The sequence below is a fragment of the Apus apus genome, chromosome 6, assembly GCF_020740795.1.
Source record: "Apus apus isolate bApuApu2 chromosome 6, bApuApu2.pri.cur, whole genome shotgun sequence".
Taxonomy (NCBI): Eukaryota; Metazoa; Chordata; class Aves; order Apodiformes; family Apodidae; genus Apus; species Apus apus.
The window spans coordinates 28301554-28322314 of NC_067287.1; the positions used below are offsets into that span (position 1 = coordinate 28301554).

Below are 20761 nucleotides of genomic sequence, written 5' to 3' on the forward strand. Positions count from 1 at the left end.
AAAGTGACGTTAATTTGTGAAAGAAATCCCATGTATTAACATCACATATATATATATATAATAACTAGGGATCACATCTTATTTCTGCAACCACAGAAAACCTATTTGTTTCATTTCCCAGCCAGTACAGGAACTAACTTCTAAGATTCTAGATCTATCATTTTATAATCCTCTTATCCCATGAAACATGAGCAAGTTTCAAAATTACACTTGTGCTTTATTTTATCATAAGATATTCAGTTATTAAACATCTGGGGTTAGAAATTAATGCTATTTTTATTACCTATCACATAAAACAGACCCTTCTGTTGATGCAATGCAGTAACTTTTCCACTTCAGCATATGGAATACACATGAATGTGATTTTAAGACAAAGTATTTTTAAGGCCAGAAGGAATATGGCACTAGTTTAAGAAAAGGACCAGATCAATATCCCTTTCTTAGAAAACAGTAAACTGAAAGGAAGGCCTTCCCCCTCTCCCTGCCCTGCTGTGATATATTTATTTTCACACCTATAACATAATAAATTTTAGTATTTTTACTGTAATGGTTATAGAGGACAAGCTCCTAGACAATGTCTGATTTTTGAAAAAAAACCAAAAACAACTAATAAGTTGTATTTTCCCTCTCATGCCTGTGCATAAAATTAGAGTGACATAAATAACATACATAGCAATAGTTTAACATAACATTTTGGGATGCATTTCCCAATTCAAAGCTATTAAAAAGTTTCCACATACTTTTTGTAAAGCGGACATGGTAGCTTATGAAGTGAAAAGGGAAAAAAAGCATGGAATGCATAGGCTTGCAAAGCAGGTTAATTCTTTTTTCTAAACTGTGCAAAATTCTCTTCTCATCACAACCGTGTATGTAGCCTTCTGGAGTTAACAATGAAATAAAACAGAACACAAAAATTTTAAAAAAGATAATGAGTGAAGATTTAATCACAGTGATAGAAAATATACTTTATATATGATATAAAATGGTACACTAATATAAATAAATATATTTTTTCATCTAACATTTAATATTGATAGTTAAAGACTGTAAGGTAAAACTTGTTCAGGGTGTTTCTTCTCTTTGTATACTCCTAACAATCCTCATCAATCACCAGCTTAGAAGCCTCTTAAGCCAGGAAAAGACTGTATCTACATCACGTAACACGGACTCTGTTAGACTTCAGTGTCTACTCTTTGAAAAATAAAAGTGAGTTTTACTTTCAATTATAGAAGCTACTTGAAAACGCATCTGTTTTTTTCTGAATAAAACTTAAGAAGCCTGACTTTAAAGAAAAAAAAAGTTAATAAAAATTATGACAAGCCAAAACCTAAGAAGTACAACTTTACGTTGAAGAATAAAGAAATTCACTGCTACCAGCATTAAGTTTACTGGCCAAGCCCTCCTAATTATTATAAATATACTAATGTACAATATACTATTTTTCATAAATAAAAGCAGTGAGGGTGGGATTTTTAATTTCATCCAATATTAAGAGCCAGTGGTACAACATTTAGGTTCAAATATAGTAAAGTGCACTTTCACCAATATGCCTGGTGCAACAAGTGTGAATCACATTTCAGCTTCCACAAAACATCTTCTAAAATCCCACATTTTTAAACTGTGTTGTAGTTACTGTAAAATCACAGTCACAGAATGGTTTGGGATGGAAGGGACTTCAAAGATCATCTAGATACAAGCCCCCTGAATTGGCAGCTACAACTCCCACTAGATCAGGATGCTCAGAGCTCCATCTAACCTGCCCTTTAGTACTTCCAGGGAGAGACCTTCCACAGCTATCCTGGGCAACCTGCTCTAGTGTCTCACTGCCCCCATAGTAAAGAATTTATTTGTGATGTCTAATCTAAATCTCCCCTCTTCCACTTTTAATCCATTACCCCTTGTTCTCTCGCTACAAGCCCTTGTAAAAAGTCTCTCCCCAGCTTTCCTGTAGGTCCCTTTCAGGTACTGGAAGGCTGCTATGAGGTCTCCCCAAAACCTTCTCTTCTCCAGGCTCAACAGCCCCAACTCACTCAGCCTGTCTTCACAGAAGTGCTCCAGCCCTCTGATCATCTTCGTGGTCCTCCTCTGGACTTTCTCCATGAGCTCCATGTCCTCCTTGTGTTGGGGGCTCCAGAACTGGACACAGTAGTCCAGGTGGGGGTCTCATGAGAGCAGAGTTGAGGGGGAGAATAACGTCTCTTGACTTGCTGGTCACACTTCTTTTGATGCAGCCAAGGACACAGTTGGCACTCTGCTGCAAGTGCACATTGCAGGCTCATATTGAGTTTCTTGTCCACTATCACCTCCAAGTCCTTGTCCTCAAGACTTATCAATGTTATTGATGCATTCTCCACCCAACCTGTATTTGTGCCTGAGATTGCCCCAACCTAGGTGCAGGACCTTGCACTTAGCCTTGCTGAATTTCATGCAGTTTGCACAAGCCCACCTCTCAAGCCTGTCAAGGTCCTTCTGGATGGAATCCCTTCCCTTCAGCCTGTCAACCTCACCACACTGGTGTAGTCAGCAAACCTGCTGATGGCGCACTGAATGGCACTGTCCAGGTCACCAACAGAGATGTTAAACAGCACAGGTCTGAGTACCATCCCTTGGGGAACACCACTCATCACTGGTCTCCATCTGGACATTGAGCCACTCCTCACCACTATCTGAGTGTGACCATCCAGCCAGTTCCTTACCCAACGAGTGGTCCATCCATCAAATCAATACTGTTCCAGTTTCAATACCAGGATGTTGTGCAGCACAGGGTCAAAGGCTTTGCACAGGCCCAGGTAAAAGATGTCAGGTTGCTCTTCCTTTGTCCACTGATGCTGTGACCTCACTGCAGAAGGCCACCAAATTAGTAAGGCAGGATCTGCCCTTAGTGAACCTGTGTTGGCTGTCATCAATCATCCCTTTGTTTTCCATGTGCTTTATGAGAGCCTTCAGAAGGATCTGCTCTGTGATTTTGACAGGCACAAAGCCAAGACTGACTGGCGTGTAGTCCCCCATGTCTTCCTTTTTTCTCTTTTTGAAAATGGGGTTTATGTTTCCCCTTTTCCAATCAGTGGCAACTTTGCCAGACCACCAAGATTTTAAAACATGATGGACAAAGGCTTTGCAACTTCATCAGCCAGTTCCTTCAGGAGCCATGGATGAATCCCATCAGGTCACATGGACTTGTGCACCTTCAGGTGGCTGGAATTCGCTCTTCTCCTGCAATGGGGAGATCTTTTTCCTAGTCCCTGCCTTTGCCTTCTGCAACCTGGATGGTGCAGCCAGAGTCCTTGCTGGTGAAAACTGAGGCAAAACAGTAATTGAGTACCTCAGCCTTCTCTTATGTCTTCCATAACCAGGTCTCCAGTTTCCTTCTGGAGTGGGCCCCCACTTTTCCTAGTCTTCCTCTTACCACTGACATACCTGTAGAAACTTTTCTTGTTATTCTTAACATCCCTGGCCAGACCCAATTCTCTCTGTGCTTTGGCTTTCCTTACCCAATTCCCTGCTTCTCTAACAACTTGTCTGTACTTCTCCCAGGATACAGCAAGTAGAAGCAGGGATAGGTAAATATTTTTTATTTTTTTTTTACATTTAACTGTGTCCAGGAGCTCCTTGCTCATCCACACAGGCCTCCTGGCACCCCTGCCTGCCAAGCCCTGACATGTGTAGACTCATTTTTGTATCAGAGGAAAACATAGACCAAAACATGACAGATTGTCTCAGTTATTAACATATAGCAATTGTACGCTGTGACAACGCCAATGACACAGGGTTCTGGGTGAATCACAACCTCTAATGCATCAGGCAGATGGAATCCATATTATTTAAAAGACCATCTCTCTCCTTCTGTTTTGCTAGTCTGTGGAGGCACACAAGCGTTAATGAATAACTGGTGTTTCTGGGTAGGCATTCTTTCCTGACACATTTTGCATTTTTAGATGCTGGGGAAAGCACCCAGTGAATTTCAGTGGTTTGCACTGGCTTGTATTTGGTTTAAGCATCAACAGAAGAACCCGTATCACTGCACTGCTAATAGTTATGCTAAAAAAACAACCAATGAAACAATAAAAATACAAAACTCTGGAAAACCCAAGGGCTATACAGCTTAGAGTTCCTTGCACTGTTGTACTTGGTTGCAAGATCTTCTGCAGTGCTATATGATAGATGCCATTCTCATCCAAGCTTTCAAAACCTTCTGTCTAAAGATACAAAATCTAGTGCCTTAATACACCAAAATGCTTCTAAATCCCTGCTTTTGGAAGCAATAGGAACTTTAGATATACATGCAGTAACAACACATAAAGTAAAAATATGTGTAAAACTGTCTGGATCATAGTGTCTCCTGTTAGCCACTTCAAATGTGTTCTTTCCAACAGCAATTAAGTAGAAGAAAGAAAAAGCTTCTTTCTCAGTGTGTGCTGAAGCAGAAGTGAATATTGTTGGCTTGGGTCAGTGGTCTTATTCCATTCATAGACTTTTCTGTTCAGTTCTGTGTGGATATCTAATATAGACAGTTTCCTGCAAGAAAAAAAAAATAAAAGATATCTATTAGAGAATGAAGCAAGATACCATTTAAGAATAGACAAGAGAGAAGACAACTTAGACTTAGCAAAGAGAAAATTTCAAATTTCAGTCTTTATTGCAAAGGTTACACCTCTAAAACCTAAAGAAGGCATAATATGCATTTTGGATACGATCTATTATAACTCACATCGCTGTTGTGATACTGGTCATGCTGATACGTTGATCTGTCATTTCATTGCAAGATTTTAGGATTCATAACAAAGTACTAAATGCTAACCCTGCAGCTATCTTGAAAAACAGTTGCTAGCTCCTTGGTAAATCAGTTGTACAAAGAAAATAGTTGTTGTTAAGTTATATAACCAAACATACTTGATTTTTGCTCAGATGCCTTTTGGTCATCTCTTTAGATAGACTAAAGTTTTCTGATAATTTAAATTCAAGATTGCAAACTGGCAATCTAGTGGCTTCCTGAACAGAAGGTTAATTAGATCTAAAGACAAGACAAAATCCTTCCCTCTCACCTGCTTTTCCCCCGAACTTAGGTAGTGACTTTACATTTGCAAACACAGCCCTTCTTAATGATAAAAGGCAATCCTCAATTTGACAGATGCCTAGTGTGTACCTTGTTATCTTGGAGAAGTAAAATTTCCAATCCTGAACAAAGCACTGATATACATTATCTAGGACAGGTTCTTTCCTTCTCACTCTGCAAGCCCCAGTGACATAATATTTAATTTTATTCTCCAGAATCAGAAGCTGCACTCCTACTTTAGACTGCTTTCCTGCACCTTCATTCCAAAATCACCTATGCTTGTCTTTTAACCTATGACACAACATGAAGACACTTTTCAGAACCAGATACGACAAAACTTAAGGTTTCTCTTTCTCTAGGACAGCAGGCTGTTTTAGGAAAAGAGTTATTATTTTTCCTTTTTATTTACCTTTTATGAGGGCTGCTAAGTATCTCAGCCAGACAATGCAGATAATATGAAGAGGAACTTGGAAATTTTTCTATTGTAGACACATCCACCTTGCAATGACTCCAAAAGATGTCTGCTACTTGGGGGATAGTGACTTTCCAAGGGATTTTTGCGTTAGTGATGATTTTCTCATAATTCCCATCTACTTCCAACAGACTAGTACATTCTTGCTCATTTTCTGGCACGATGTAGCTCTGAATGAAAAAAAGCTTTGGTTTTCCTAGGAGCTCTGGACATGAGTCTGCTGTAAAGTATTTCTTTATTTGTTCCAAAGGGAATCCAGAAAAGGTATGGTCTGTACAGAATATGCTTTGAGGAGTTCCACGGCTGACCAATATGCAGACAAAGCTGTCACAACTTCTGTGCTTCTGCAACCTTGCAACTTCAAGCAATGTTTGATTCATGGTGTTCATATTTAAATATCTGTGACAATGAACGTCATAGCCTAAGCCTCTGAAGGTCTCTTCCAACACATCTGAAAAAATCAATATGTAATTAAATCACAGTATATCAAGGCTCAGTTTCATCTATCTTGAATGACAGTATTTACAGGATTTCATTATTGGAAATGTTTATTTCATCACAATAATTTAAAAAAAATAAATCAGGAGTACTTGATGTCGATCCCAGTATATTACATACTTGTAGTGCTATAAGCATGCTGTCTTAAATATGAGTTATGCACTTCACGGTAGCAAAGACACTATTACTTGGCACATGATCTGTTCCTAATTCCACAGACACTTGCATACTTTCATTTAGAGCCAGTATCCCAAGCTCCTAGGACTTAAAATATCAGACAAGAGAGTCTAAGTAACTACTGGGGATGCTTATTAATATGGCAGTGAAATCAGACACGTGGTGGTTAACACAGCTTTTTTTTCAGTGTTCAGAGAAGCACAAGCTACTACTATGACTCATACCTTTAACATCGTATCTTTAGTATAAACCACATATACGTTGGCTATGCACAGTTTCCAATGTGACAGGAAATATTAAGTGCCATGTTTATGTAAAATGCCTTACACAGGCAGGAAGATAAGACTGTTCCTTGACTTCAAAAAGTTTAATAATCCCTAATGAGCAGAGGCCATTTCACAGGTAACTGGCAAGAAAGCAGGTGTTATATTACCACACTGTTCTCCTCAAGAAGCCCATAATGACAACAGGGAACAGAACTCATAACCTTTGACAGCAAACTACAGGTTAGATGCAAACTATATTATAAGAAAGGTGATAAACAGGAACTATGGAATTTCATTCCAATTCTGCTGGTTTGATTAAATTTTGTAAAAGAATTCAGAAAACTTCCAGACATTTTTAAAATTTGGAGATAGAAAGGAAAATCCCCTCTATGTAAGGCAATAAAACATGCTCTTAAAATTCAGATGGAGGATTAAGTATTAGCAGCTTTGAGGAGCTATATACTCAATGAATCGCTTCCCCCATTAGAGGGCAGCAATACATACAAAAAACCGAGTTTCAGCAAGAAGCGTTCTTTTCCTGTAATTTACTTATCTCAGTAGCACATACACTCAAAGATATGAAACTCGGCATCACCTTAGACTATACACACATCCTAAGAGTTCCAATTGAAAAAAAAAATTAAATCCAACAAACTTAGAGCTGATACCTTTGTTTAACAATTAAGCAGAAATTATACATGGTAAGCTTTTGATACAGCAATTTTATTTTAAATTTACTTGACATCATTGTCTTACATGCTTTTGTATTTACTGTTTCATAAAAAAAAAAACAAAAAAAAAAACAATAAAAAAAATCAGACCTGGCACAGTAAAACACACTTGTTCAATAAATCAGGTCAGCACATGCTCATATTCTATTAGAGGCAATGAAATTTTAAGAGGTTTATTTTGTAAACAAGGCTATTTTCACACCATGTTTTCTTTAGCTCTCCACACTGAAATTTCTCTAGCAATTATTTTTGCATTTGCTTTTAAGAAACAGAACTCTGCAATAAGTAACCACTTTGGTACTGAAGCAGACTGTCCTCTCACCCCCAGTCTTTCAGTCCTTAGCAAGCTGGCTGTCCTTATTTTTATATTTTTTGCCTTTTTTTTTTTTTTGAGTAGTACTTATGAAGTGCTTGAGACTGAACAATGTCATTTCTACCATCCAGCAATTTCATTATTGGTTTTTTTGTTTGTTTTGGTTGGGTTCTTTTTCCGTTTTTTTTTTGTGTGTTTGGGGGGGAGGGGGGGGGTGTGTGTTTGTTTTTTTTTTGCCAGAGGTCATTGATGAGCTTGGCAAGACATATGGAAATCTGATCCAAACAAGGCTTCCTAGTTGCATGCAACTGAGTATGTAACTTCCTTGACCCTCTTCTCCATACATGGCAGGACTGTTAATTAGTTCTAGTTCTTGTAATCCTAATGGCAAAGTAAGCATCTTGTTTTGTATTATTTACCTAAAATACTATAGTCAAGCAAACATCAAAAAATTGCTGTGTCTCTGCTCTGCATTCACTGCTCTTCAACACCTACATCAACAATTCTAAGTTGGTCCATCCACTGCACTATTAGTTATGAGAAAGAGAACTTACGCCCACAAACCCTTTTCTTCCCCTGCATCTCCTAGCCTGTTATAGAACTTACTGCAAGTACACTCTTCATTTTAATTTTAGCCTCATGTGCTACTATAATTAGAGAGAGAGGAGATTTTTTTTTTTTTTGCTTTTGCAAGAATCTTATTTTTGGTTTCTACAAAGACAATTAGGAAAAAAACCACATTTTAACCATGGCACCATGTACCTTGAATTCCATATGCAAATTGTGTGGCTTTTTTTTTTAACTATACCAAGAGGGAAGGAAAAAAATTATTTTCCCTATAAAGCTATGGTGATGGTTTTAATTAAACTGTACAAGATGTAATAGAAGCCTAGGGGCATTACTAATAAAGGACCACATGCCTTCAGCTATTCAAAGTATGTTGAGTCTGACGGATTATACTTCAAATCTGCAATAGCTTTGGTCTTGCTTCTGTTAACTGGTGAGAAACAATCTCTACCAAGAACCTGCTGTATGACTATAGCTTAACTATTCTGTTGGTCTCTGAACATTCTTTTTCTCCCTCCCAAAATTCAGTCTATTTCCTTGCAAATTGTTTCATTCAGAGATTCTGCATGAATAAACAAACAAGCATTGTCCGTAACAGTTAGGGCATGTGGCTGTAACCTCAGGTTGGGCCTTCCAACTCTGCCCTAGTCTGCCTTGTAAATGTACATCATATTCTTTATACTCAATTGTTCTAATTATCCAAGATAAAAAATATAAGTTACTTCAAATTCCAGACCCTTACCTGCATCATTGCCAATACAGTCTATTATCAGGCATATTCCTAGAGGTTGACTTTGCATTCTGTACTGATCATCAAACACCTGAGGAACACAAAAGGACAAATGCTAAGTTAATATGTCATCCTCTTTTAACTTACAGACTTGACTTTTTTCCCCAAGTTCAACCACATCTGACCTATTCAATTCTATTATTTTGTTTTTCCGTAAGAAAGGGATCTACAGGAATACAGTATGTCTTATCTTCATACAAAAAATCAGGGGACATGGACTAATGACATTTCTTCCTATTTCTAGTACAGGCTTAAATTTTGTGTTATGTAATCTTACTACCATAATGATCCTTAAACAAAGACTTTGACTCTATCAGAAACAAGAGAAGCAAGTTTGAGACTGAACCTTAACTCTGGACAGATCTTCAAATATGAATATCTTATTTCAAAAAGAAAGAAAGAAAAAAAAAAAAAGGCTGTATGGGTGGAAGGAGTTTTTAAAGATCTGGACCATGACAGCAATGGTTAATTTCCTTAAGTGTAACTGCTTTTGAGATGTTGGGAGTGATAAGTTTCAAATTGTCAACACAATAAATGTAGAGAATTTTTGTGTTCTTCAGGTGCGCAAGCAAGCACTGCTCTTCAGAAAAACATTTATTTCCTCAGTTAAGCAAACAACCTCCTTGTTCTTAAACAATCTGTAACTACTCTATCACAATTACTCCCTCCTTATAATATAGAAGTTTAGTGCACGCTTTTTGCACACTGCTGCTTCAAGTAGCAGCAAATAGTTTACATTAAAAACATACAATGCAAAAGCAATTGTTTGGGGCTGAGTGAGATAGGGAAGTACATTGTTCTATCTGCATGCCATTAAAGGAAATCTCAAAATAAACACAAAGAAAACTAAGGTGAATATTTGCAGAGGTTTTAATTGTATTTACAAGAGTCACATACACAAGCACATACCTTATGTGACACTGCTCCTGATTCCTGAATGGACATGTGGACTGGTCCTGCTGCAGCTAAAACACACAAACAGTCTCAGTATTTAAGTACCAGTGACATTTCTTTGACACCAAATCAGTTAAAGAGGACCCTATCTAGTTCAGCCAAATTCTCACTCATCTGGACCTCTTAGTTCCTACGTATGCTATCGAAGTTAAAAATAACCAAGAAAACAAACCACAAAAATTTTAACCTCTAAAATGTTATTTAGATTGCATTTTACATTGCTTGTGACTAGAATTCAAGTTGTGATTTAACCCAGTAGGCAGTTACAACACAGCCATTTGCTCACTTCTTTCCCAGTGCAGATGGGAAAGGGAATTGGAAGGTAAAACTCATGGGTTGAGATAAAGACAGTTTAGTATTACAGTAAAATAGATGACTATTATAATAACAATAGAATATACAAGTGCTGCACGGCATAATTGGTCACCAGCCACTGACTGATGCCCAGCTAGTTCCTGAGTCATGGTGCCCCCCAGCCAATCTAGCCCCAAGTTCATACACTGAGCATGACATCATCTGGTATGGAATATCCCTTTGGCCAGTTTGGAACAGCTGTCCTGGCTGTGCCCCTTCCCAGCTGAAAAGTCCTTGACTAGAGTACACATTACATAACAACAACTAAAACACTGGTGTTATCAACATTGTTCTCATACAAAACCCAAAACACAGCACTATACCAACTACTAGGAAGGAAATTAACTCTACTCCAGTCGAAACAAATCCAATAAACACACAATCTCTCCTCTACTGAAATAACTCATCCAACTACTCTTTTAAAAATTGCTGTATTTGAGAGGTATTTTGGGTTTAGAGAAAGAGCACAGCACATGTGGCAAGAACCTGGCACTCCCTGGACAACTTCTTTGTTGGCGTGCTGAAGAGTCCACCACTAAACTGACACAATAACTTCCTATTCAAGAGTTAATGGGTACAGCTGCACTGTACAGGCCTCCAGAGTCAACCTTCCCCATGATTTTACTGATAAACTATTCCGTCTGTTAAAAAGTTATGAAAATGGAAGCCCACAACAACTTCAATAAGTTTTAATATCTGGCAGCACAAGCAAAGAAAATGCAAGAACAAACAAGAAGGCAAGGCTCCACTTTCAGAGCTACCAAATACTCTCTGCTCCTGGTGTTATGAACTGGATTAGACATAAACACAGCTATCAAACAACAGTCCTTTTGATAAAGAGACAAATTATGAATTTCATTGTAAGATTACCAAAAATCAGATAAAATGCTCTTACCCAGAATGAGACTTTCTCCATTTTCTGATTTTCCTGTGTTCATATTCTGGATCTAAAATGGAAGAAAGAAATATTTTTCTCCTCTCTCCTTCAATAATTAATGTGTTCCAAAATATAATACTGTAGTATTTTTCTTCCTCAATGAAAGGATTATATATTTTAGATACCAAGAAAAAAAACCCCACCAGAATCACAAACAAAAACCCCCAAAGCATTCCTCCTCAGAAAAAAATTACCAGTTCGCCATGAACAGCAAAGAAAAGCTTATTCCTTAAAGTACTGAAACAAACAAAAAACCTCTGAAGGTGTGAATTTTATTTCTTTTAGACCAGCAGGGAGAAACTTTCATTGAATTAGGAAGGAAATTCTAACAGTATTATCATAATATGGAAAAAATCAATGCAAACTCCCATTACGAGTCTGGAAAACAAAGTTGTTGTGGCTTTGTTAGTAAAGACAAATTTCATCACTGGTGTCTTGTATGTAAACATTATAGGTGCATATTTACTGAACACATGACAGAAATAATCTCAACAAATTCACTCAGCAAGGGTAAAGACTTCAAATAAGGTAGTACTACTGCAGTATTAGACCTAACTCAAATACAAAGAACATTGCATGCATTTGATGACTTTTCACATAATGAGGTATCTTAATTAAAATTAAACTAAACCAAAAAATAATCTGAAAAGCTCTCCTTAAACAGCCATACCTTTAGCTTCCAAAATTAAAAAGCCACTTTACATGCAAAGTCCAGAAGTACAAAGAATGTTTAGCAAAGAACAGTCAAAGCAAAAAACTTTTCACTCCCCAAAGTAACAGAAAAACCTTGAAAGATACAGATTTTACACATACAACTAACAGGAAAAACAAACAAACAAACAAACAAAACCACAGAAACTTTTCAGAGGGGAACTTTCTCAGTCAGAAGACCAATCAGACCCCAAACCCAGCAAGTAACAGGAATAAGATAAATAAACCAAATAATATTTTAGTCCCTAGCAATCTCTCATTCCTTAGGCTCTGCAAAATTCATCCCCTTTCAATGTCTGGAAATATTTAGAAATAAAGTACCTGTCTGATTTATTGTATACTTACCCCTGAATTATAAGGAGGATCAATCAGACTGAGATTAGGAAGGGATGCCTGAAGTGCATTTACATATACTGGCTGGGAATGAAGGGAGGACAGTAAAGCTGAAAACAGAAACACACAGAGAAATACACTATGATATATCAGCTGTTTTAAAAGCATAAATCCATTAAATATGTGAATACTCTGAAGCGAAACTCGTAATTCTGTCTTCAGTAAGGGTACATCTGATCCTTGCTTTCAAGGGTAAACCAGTGCAAAAATAGCATCTTACCTTCATGTTTGTAATTCTGAATCTTCCTAATCAGATCTATCCTGTGAATATTTCGAAAACAGTCTTCTATCAAATCCAGTTGATTAGGAGCCACCAAATTTAGTTTCTCGAGGTCAATCACAAGAGCTAGAAAACTCTGGAATAGCAACAAAAAACCAAACTGTCACATAAGCAAATTGTTCTTTATCAGTAACAGAGTAATCCAGAAAATAACAGAGAGGTCATGAAGTTTTTACATTCAAGAACTAGGAACATCACCTTCTGAAACACTAAGAAAATTATCTGGAAGATAAACAAGAATTCTTGGTATTGTCATGAGGGTAATGGAAACTAGAAAGTAATATTCTTAAAAACAATCAACATTTTTGAGGAAACAAAGCCAGCTGCAAAGCCAGCCACTTGGATGCCACAAAACAAAAGGTAAGAAAATCTTTGGGGAATTTACAGGGCCTTTCTTCTCCTTTGGTTAAAGACGGGGAAAAAAAAAATCACAAACTCAAAGGAATAAATCAGAAGTCTTCGGTCTTCTGTGCACAGTGGTCACGTTTTCTGATCTCTCTCTACTGAATCTCTGCTTTCTCAGAGCACTTAAACATTCAGAATGTGAATGTACAGAGAAATACTAATTAACGTAAAATTTCTGTAAACGAAGCAGATCACAAACATAAAAGTGATTCAGTAGTTCAAGGTACATTTCATAAGACTATTGGTTTGAGATCATTCATATATGAACTTTCAGATCAGTAATACGAGGAAAGATTTTTTTAATGCCTTCTGCCTGTGAGATTCATGCTAACACCATTGCCTACATGAAGTCTTCACTGTTCCCTCTTGCTGTTTCTCATGCTTCTTTTCTTAAATTAAAAAAAAAATAAAAATAAAAGCCACTACACATTCTCTACTTCCTGGCTTCTATCTCTACCTGCTTCACTACCCCTTGGCAGTACTGCCTCCTCTCCTTTGCTATCTAGCTACTTTCCTTTATACTTGGATCTCTCATTGCTCCAGATAAGACCAGCAGAAAAACATACCTTATCTTTTGCCATTTTCATACGAGGTGCATAATCCCTGAGTAGGAAAACAAGAGAACCCACTTCTTCTTTTTCCAGATTCTCATTAATCTCTACCATTAGTACCCTGAAACAAAGGTGAGACACTTCAGTTTTCAAAAAAATCCCACCCTTGCCCAACTACTCAACTTCTCCCATGTTCCAGTATTAATGTACCTTCTCAGTTAAACAACAGGAAAAAAAGCCTACCCTGCTCCAGTAACAAAATACCTACTCTTGCTAGTCAGCACCTCTGTTACTCAGATTGACTGTGGAATACTAACTGTTAGGAAAACAGAAGTCTCCTTAATATTTCAATAGAGATTAAGTGAGAGAATGATATAACAGAACACATATTCAACTTTTTTTCCTAGTATTTACAAGGTTTGTATTGCAGTGAGAAGCTAACACAGGAAAATCTTCCTTATTAGCATGTATATTTCTTTCCAAAGTCGCTAAAATAATATAACTGGAGCTTCTTAAATTAAGTCTCTTAAAACTACAGAGTAAAAAGCATGAGGGGACAGGTGCCCTAAGAAAACTTATACCACAAGACTGTGTGGCCAAAGCAAACTAGAAAACACCTCTAACTAATGATGTTCCTCTAAAGTGCCATTTTTATCTGCTAATCTAGAACTGTACAAACACTGGTTTTATTGCTTAACACAGACAAACTTCTTAAAGATAGTTTGCTTCTAATGCCACGACATATAAGAAGCTACAAGGGCTTACTTTAAGGACTCAACTTGACATACTCTCTTCACTGTAACTCTAGATATAATACCCTTCTTTGCTTTTCTTTTACCTTCAAGACCTATTTAAAAAAAGAAACAAAAATCTAGTCCCTCAAAGCAACCCACATACATTTTGAACAAATTAGAGTAGCCTTGAAATCTGAAATAGATATATTACCTGTAAGCAGGGATAATTCTGAAACACCTGGCAAGGTTAGCTTCCACTGTTGCCTTCTCAGTCTTCAAGATCCTCCTCAGCAAGTCAAATCTCTTAACTCTGTACAACAACTCGGACAAGCCAAGAAAAGATAGTTGCTCCCTTTCATTCAGAGCCACCAAGAGCTCTCTAAGGTCAGCAGTGGCCAAGTCAGGAGCAAGGTCTCGGCACAGAAAAACCATAATCTCTTCTTCTTCTTTATCCAGTTCTTGTTCAATCTGATGAATGAGGGAAGCTGGTACTTCACACCTGGTCATCACTTTGTTGCTATCCCTTTAAAATTGTCAGCCTGTTTTTTAAACAGGAAGCCAACATGACACGAAGCCCATGTCTATCACAGCCTTTGTCTGGTGTTCATTCTTAACTAGATGCATTTTTAAAAGCAGTTCTGTGGAAGACAATTAAAAGTTACTAAATCATTGATCTGCTGCACAAGTTCACAGTTAACTTTCCTGTCTGATGTATTTCACTTACAGCTAAAATATCAAGTAGTCTACACAGACCTCCTGTTCTCAAGGGGTTCTCCCAGCTGTTCATTACAGAACAAAAAGTACTTGGTAGGTCATACTAATCAGAGAAAAATGGAAGGTTTTTTAAAAGTAAAATTACTTTAACACAAGTCTGTAAATTCCATAGGAAGTGAAACACGTCATCAGATTGCTGATGAGTGATATTTCAAGTGCTTCTGGAAATAAGAGTTAAGTTCCACAGCAATTTAAGTCTAAATCTCTGACCTCTTCCCAGCAACCCTCCACCCCACTGCTCACCACCACCTTTTCTCCCCTAAAAACATCAGGACATTCTTCTGAAAGAGTTTTGGGAAATAAGAGGTAGTGTAACTACACATTGTGTATAAAATAATTGAAAAAACTCCACATACAAAACCACTGATACCAGACATGCATGTGGCCTTAAATGAAGTAAAAATAAAGGAAATATTTACAATATAATAGGTAATATTTTTAAGTACTAAATATCTATAGATTCAGGAATGTGTGGATTTTCTTATTTATTAGCATAATTTAAAGTGATTCCAAACTGAGTTACTGAGGTTTTAGGGATTCTACACATACACCCTCCATGCTCAAAAAGATCAAAGAACCACACCAAGAAAAAATTCCAACCTTAAGTATGCAAATCACTTATCTCTGAAGGTATAGATAAGCCAAGACTGCCTTTTTTCTTCATGTGACATTTGTGTTTCATCATAGTGAAAACTGAAATAAAAATTCAAACCTAGAAAAAAACTCATCCTTGTGATTAACAAAATAATTAGGGTGCAATTCTCAATTTCCATTGCCAACAACTACAGAAATTCTATTTAACCTTCTTTGATCCCCATTACCTACATTAAGAAAAGTGAAATGAGCAATCCGAAGATATATCTTAGCCTTACAAGGAGTTGGTTTTGTTTAAACCTTTGTGAAAACCAAAGCCAATTTGACTTCAAAAACTAATACAATGAAAGATTCTAGAACCTGGATAACATCCTTTTCAACCTTTTGTTACATATTCTAGAAGTTACAATCAACAATGCCACATATTGTGTCCATACAATAAGGAGATGAAATAAACTCATCTATAAGATTTTTTTTTTCCTTTTCTCATTCTGATGTTGTTTAAATGAAAAATAGTTCTATACAACCACCTGACTTCCCTCAGAAAGGGAGTAAGAGTTGGATTTGATTAAACTCATGGATTGGGTTTCACTGACCACTGTCAGTGAATATCAAATCCAAGTTCCTGGGGCAAAGTCTCCTTTATTTACATTTATCCCCATGAGCCATATTTTCTATGTTGTCAAAGACTCCAGCAGCTTTCCCCTCAACACTGCTGCCAGTCACAAAAGCAAATAATCTGTATTAAAAAAAAAAAAAGCAAAAAGCAATCTTGATCTTGTTGATAGCATGTCTGAATGACTATGGGATTATAACTCAAGTCCCTGCTATGACCTTAAGGTGCCAACTCCAGAAGCAAAACAGAAGTTTGAACAGGCAAACTGTAAAATATCAGAAATCCACCATATTAGAAGACTCAAGCATTACCCAGCTTAAGTACTCCTGCACTTCCATACTACAGTGTAAACGAGATCTAATGTATATGCAGCAAGGTCCTCAAAATGGCACTGAAGCCACTTAGGCTCATTTTCAGTACCACACCACCCACCAGTAACAAGGCTGCATATACCCTGCTTAGCCCATTGCAGCCTTCTATGTGCAGTCTAAACAGACCGTGCTAAATAGCTAGAGAAAATGCGTAATCTACAGTACTCCTGCTATAGCACACAATCAGAAAAAGCAACACCTATCCTCTCTGATACAGTTCTGCTCTTCAGAACCCAAAAGGGACAGACACAAAGCCAGTGTTTTCTCTCAGCACATCACACCATTCAGGAACTTGAGCGAATTAAATTCACTATATGCTCTAAGAAGTACAGCAACATTTAACCCTAATGTAAACAGAGCAAACAGCAAAAGAACTTTACAAACAAAAATAAAACATGAGTCGATGCTGCCCCTTTCAAATACCCAGACCACAGTATTTTTAATATAGCAAGCTGAAAAATTTTGTTTCCAACAAAATGAAACTGGGTAGAGAAAGTATTTGTACTGTTCTAATTCACCCACGGACCTGCAATGCTAGCACTTGTATAGCTGGGGTGGAAGGGCAGAATAGGAAAGCTTTCAGGCCTCTGATAAAGCAGAGAAACCCTTCATGCACTGGAATGTTTTGTATAGTTTTCTATCAGATGAAAAACATATTAATTGCTAACTTCTTGTTTTCAATCTAGCATCAAACATTTGTGAGAATTCTAGAGAAAGACATAGAAAATTCCTATGTATACGTTATCTTAAAATAATCTGCCTTTAAAATTTTTTGCAAACTTCTTTTTGTGACTTTTTTGGTGAGCTTCCTTTATATAAGATAAATTGAATGCTCATTGTAAAAAAGTGCTGATCAATACCTCCTCTGCTGACAAAGTTGATTACATGAGCTTGTTTTTGTTTGACAAATATCAATGTCACAAATAACCATTGGGGACTACTTCCTAATTTCAGTAGGAGGGAAAACAAGGAAAAATTACCTAAGATCATGCATTCTTCTGTATAATTCCACTGGTGAACCAGGAATGATGCCCCAAATAAAAGAAAAACAGCTACACACAAACTGATTTGTCAATAACATTCATTCCCCCAAGATTCTGAGCCAGGAATGACTAAGAGCAAAATAAAGTAAGTGTTTAGTCCAAAACGATGTCACTGTATTTTAACAGCAGGAATGCCACACTACTGGAACAAACCTGGTACACTCCATCTGCACACATCTGAGCCAGATCTACTTTACCATGAGAGGTGAAGGGCATCATGCTTCACCCTTCTATCTTATATGACCACTTCTGCAAATGTCATAGACACAGTTATCATAGCTGCAACAATTAAAGGAAAAAAGCAATGACAATGTGAAACCCAGCAGCCTGGCTTTTGATTTAGATTACCTGAGCCCTGCAATGAGAAGTTACTGAATGTAAATTCTATACAAAGAGGGAAAAAAGCTTATCTTCTTAAGCAGAAAGTTCATACTCATCAGATATAACCTGCCCAAATAGTTTGTGTGCATGTGTAATTTGCCCATATTGGGCAAGAAAATATTAAAGATTTTCCTCTTCAGTTCAATTTCCTCTTCAGTTGCATGTACTGAATTAATGATCTCAATGCAAAGCTTACTGAGCAAGAGGACAGTTGAAAAGAAACCTGAAGTACTACCCATTCTCATTTATACTATTTATAAGAAATCCACAGTCATTCCAAATAGCTGAAGTCTAACATGACTGCCACCACTGACAGATAAAAAAAGATAGATACTGCAAGACCACATCAGTAGCATTAGGGGAGAATGAGTGAAACAGGCAGGCCTACACATGGAACAACTTCTTTTCCTCCTGTATTCAAACCAGGAAAACCCCTGGCACACTGATGGAGAACTACTGGTGAGGGGAGATTTTTCTCTAAGTCTAGGTTTTTTAGTTCACTCTCATCCCAAATTTCCACAGAGGAAGGGCTCTCTGGGAAAAGTCTTAGGGTATCTGGTAAGAAAGTTCACCGATTCTAGAATTATTCACCTATTTTCTTGTCCCCAAAAGAGGTCTGAGAGAAAACACATCTCACAGAGATAGTACCAAAGTGCACGTAAGTACACAAATTTCTGGGTTAACTTTCAGACTTTGCTGAACAAAGTGCAAGATTTTAGAACTGATTAATTTCTCACACACTGCATAGGAACCACCTGTGTCAGGCATATTTGTCTAAGTCTGCACTGACTTTTGACCCCAGGCACTACACTGTAAACAAGGTTCACAATAAACATTTTTTATGGTAAACACCTGAGAACATTGAGCATATTTACTCCTCAAACCACAAATTGTTTCCATTCTGCACTAAGAAAGAAAACCACCTGTATGTTCATTAGCTTCTATGAAGGACATCTTTTTTCCTCCCAAAGAGCAGGAAATGTAAACATATTAAAACTTCACACACAAATACACACAAGACTCCAGTAACTCCCTGCTGGTATTAACACTATAGTGGAGATTTGGTATGCATGTACAAGACTCAAGCAATTTTACGCTTTGCTGTTTAATACCATACATGAAACCCTTGTTCCCATGATAGCAATACAAATGCTGCACAACATAAACACCAATGTGATTAGCAAAGTAAAGAGAAATGTCCTGTATTAATGATGGTAAGTCAACATATCAGGCCTCATATTAAAAAGGAAGGTATTTCAATAGAAGCAGGGAAATACTTCACACTCTTAAGCAGGGTCTACAGTTGGGAGTCTAATTTCTGACAGCATTTGTGTCTTGAACGTTTCACAACCATCTCTGCAGCAGCAAAACCAGCATGTAACATCAGTGGGAATAGCTCTGATTTGGAAAATTATCTTTGTTTCACAACATGAGATAATGTGAAGGCCCCTACACTAAAGAGAAAAAGTAGAAAGTTACTTTGCTACAAGGGGCACTAGCTGCATTTTGTGCTTCCTCAGGTTTGTTTTGCTTGATCAGGTAGAGGTAGTGAAAGAACACAAAAGCAACTACATTTTGAGTCTGCATCATCTGGCATTTTTCAAGCTGTTGAATTGTTTGAAGCAACTCTACAACTTTCACATTTCCCTATAAAAGAACGACGACTTGTACGAGATACTTAGGAAAAACAGGGAAACTTCACAGTAACTTCCACACTTCTTATTACTGTTTTATGCTTAAATTGTTTGTTTTCGGTGCAAGACAGTAGTGACCAAGCTAATTTCCATTTTCAATTTCCACTAGTTTAACACCCCAGTCCTCCAAATGAAAAAAAGCAAACAAACAAGAAAAAAACCCGCAACAAACTGTTTTTACTGTAGGGAATTTACACAGATTTCCACATAACTTTCTAACTACGTCTTTTTAAATCACACTTGAAAAATTAAGCGAACGGAAACTCCGCTCTACAACTCAAAAATGTTTCAGGCGAAGGAGCAGTTTCGTTTCTCCTCAGGAGCAAGCCCGGACTCAGGCCGCACTTGAGCCGGACCCTCCGGCTCTACATACCCGGCTCAGCCCGCCCCCCGGTAAAGACGGGACCTAATCAGGGAGGAGGACCCGATCCCGGAGCACGGTGCGTTGGGGAGCCTATACTGAAGGCGCAGAGTGTAAAGATGTGAGTGAAAGGAAGAGCGAAAAGTGTAACGCACCCAAACGCGCCGGGTAGGTCTCACGTACGACACGGGGCCACGTCCGGCACTGGGAGCAGGGAGGCGGAGGCAGCGGAGAAGGCGTAACGACAGGCTCCGGGCGTAGAGTATCGCCTCTGTCATCAGCAAGACACGTAGAGTGCTTTTCTCTTGTGCTTCTTACGACTACTAGAGAAACCTAAACCGCCTCCACATAGATAGCAAAGCTGTTGAAGGCCAAGATCTTCCCTCGCTGAGAGACGAGGGAACAGGCTTTAGCCACCCCTACCATCGTTATACCTCTGCCAAGCCACGTCCGCTAACCCTTACGGTTTTCCCGTGAGTCTGGCCGTTAGATGTTTTGGGGTGAGGCAAGGCAAGGCAAGAATTATGCTTTGAGTTTTGCTTCATAGTTTACCTCCGGAGGTGAAAGTCGGAGCTGCACAAAGAGAGCTGCGCAGATCCCACAAGATGGCGGCTACGGAAGAGACGTCTGCTCCCGCGCGCAGCCTCCCGCCCGCGCCGCTGTGTGCCAGTCCCGCACAAAATGGCTGCCGAGCAGCGGCGGCGGTGGCAGCGCAGTGAGGAGAGTGGGGTGGCGGGAGGG

The 20761-nt window shown here is 38.1% G+C and overlaps 1 protein-coding gene across 3 annotated transcripts; it reads right to left on the minus strand.

Moving 5' to 3' along the window:
* Nucleotides 1-914: 914 nt before the first annotated feature.
* Nucleotides 915-20688, minus strand: CFLAR (CASP8 and FADD like apoptosis regulator). 3 transcript variants are annotated; one of them, XM_051623654.1, is made up of 10 exons: nucleotides 20573-20688; nucleotides 14398-14824; nucleotides 13468-13573; nucleotides 12437-12572; nucleotides 12169-12266; nucleotides 11071-11122; nucleotides 9777-9832; nucleotides 8820-8898; nucleotides 5463-5976; nucleotides 915-4515 (listed from the first exon to the last, which is right to left on the minus strand). In XM_051623654.1, the coding sequence occupies exons 2-10, from the start codon at nucleotides 14691-14693 to the stop codon at nucleotides 4377-4379; spliced, it is 1476 nt and encodes a 491-aa protein (XP_051479614.1). In that variant the 5' UTR covers nucleotides 14694-14824; nucleotides 20573-20688; the 3' UTR covers nucleotides 915-4376. The 3 variants fall into 3 exon arrangements, with proteins under 3 accessions (XP_051479614.1, XP_051479615.1, XP_051479616.1); XM_051623655.1 differs by lacking the exon at nucleotides 20573-20688 and adding an exon at nucleotides 20176-20264; XM_051623656.1 differs by lacking the exons at nucleotides 13468-13573; nucleotides 14398-14824 and having other exon boundaries at nucleotides 20176-20686.
* Nucleotides 20689-20761: the final 73 nt, after the last annotated feature.

What these genes read in the sequence shown, in the direction of transcription:
- CFLAR (XM_051623654.1), bottom strand. Translation starts at nt 14,693, where the DNA reads ATGACCAGGTGTGAAGTACCAGCTTCCCTCATTCATCAGATTGAACAA. An exon ending in CAGGAGCAGTGTCACATAAG is followed by an intron (nt 8,899 to 9,776) that starts GTATGTGCTTGT and finishes TGTGTTCCTCAG; the next exon opens with GTGTTTGATGATCAGTACAG. An exon ending in CTGTATTGGCAATGATGCAG is followed by an intron (nt 5,977 to 8,819) that starts GTAAGGGTCTGG and finishes TGATTTTTTCAG; the next exon opens with ATGTGTTGGAAGAGACCTTC.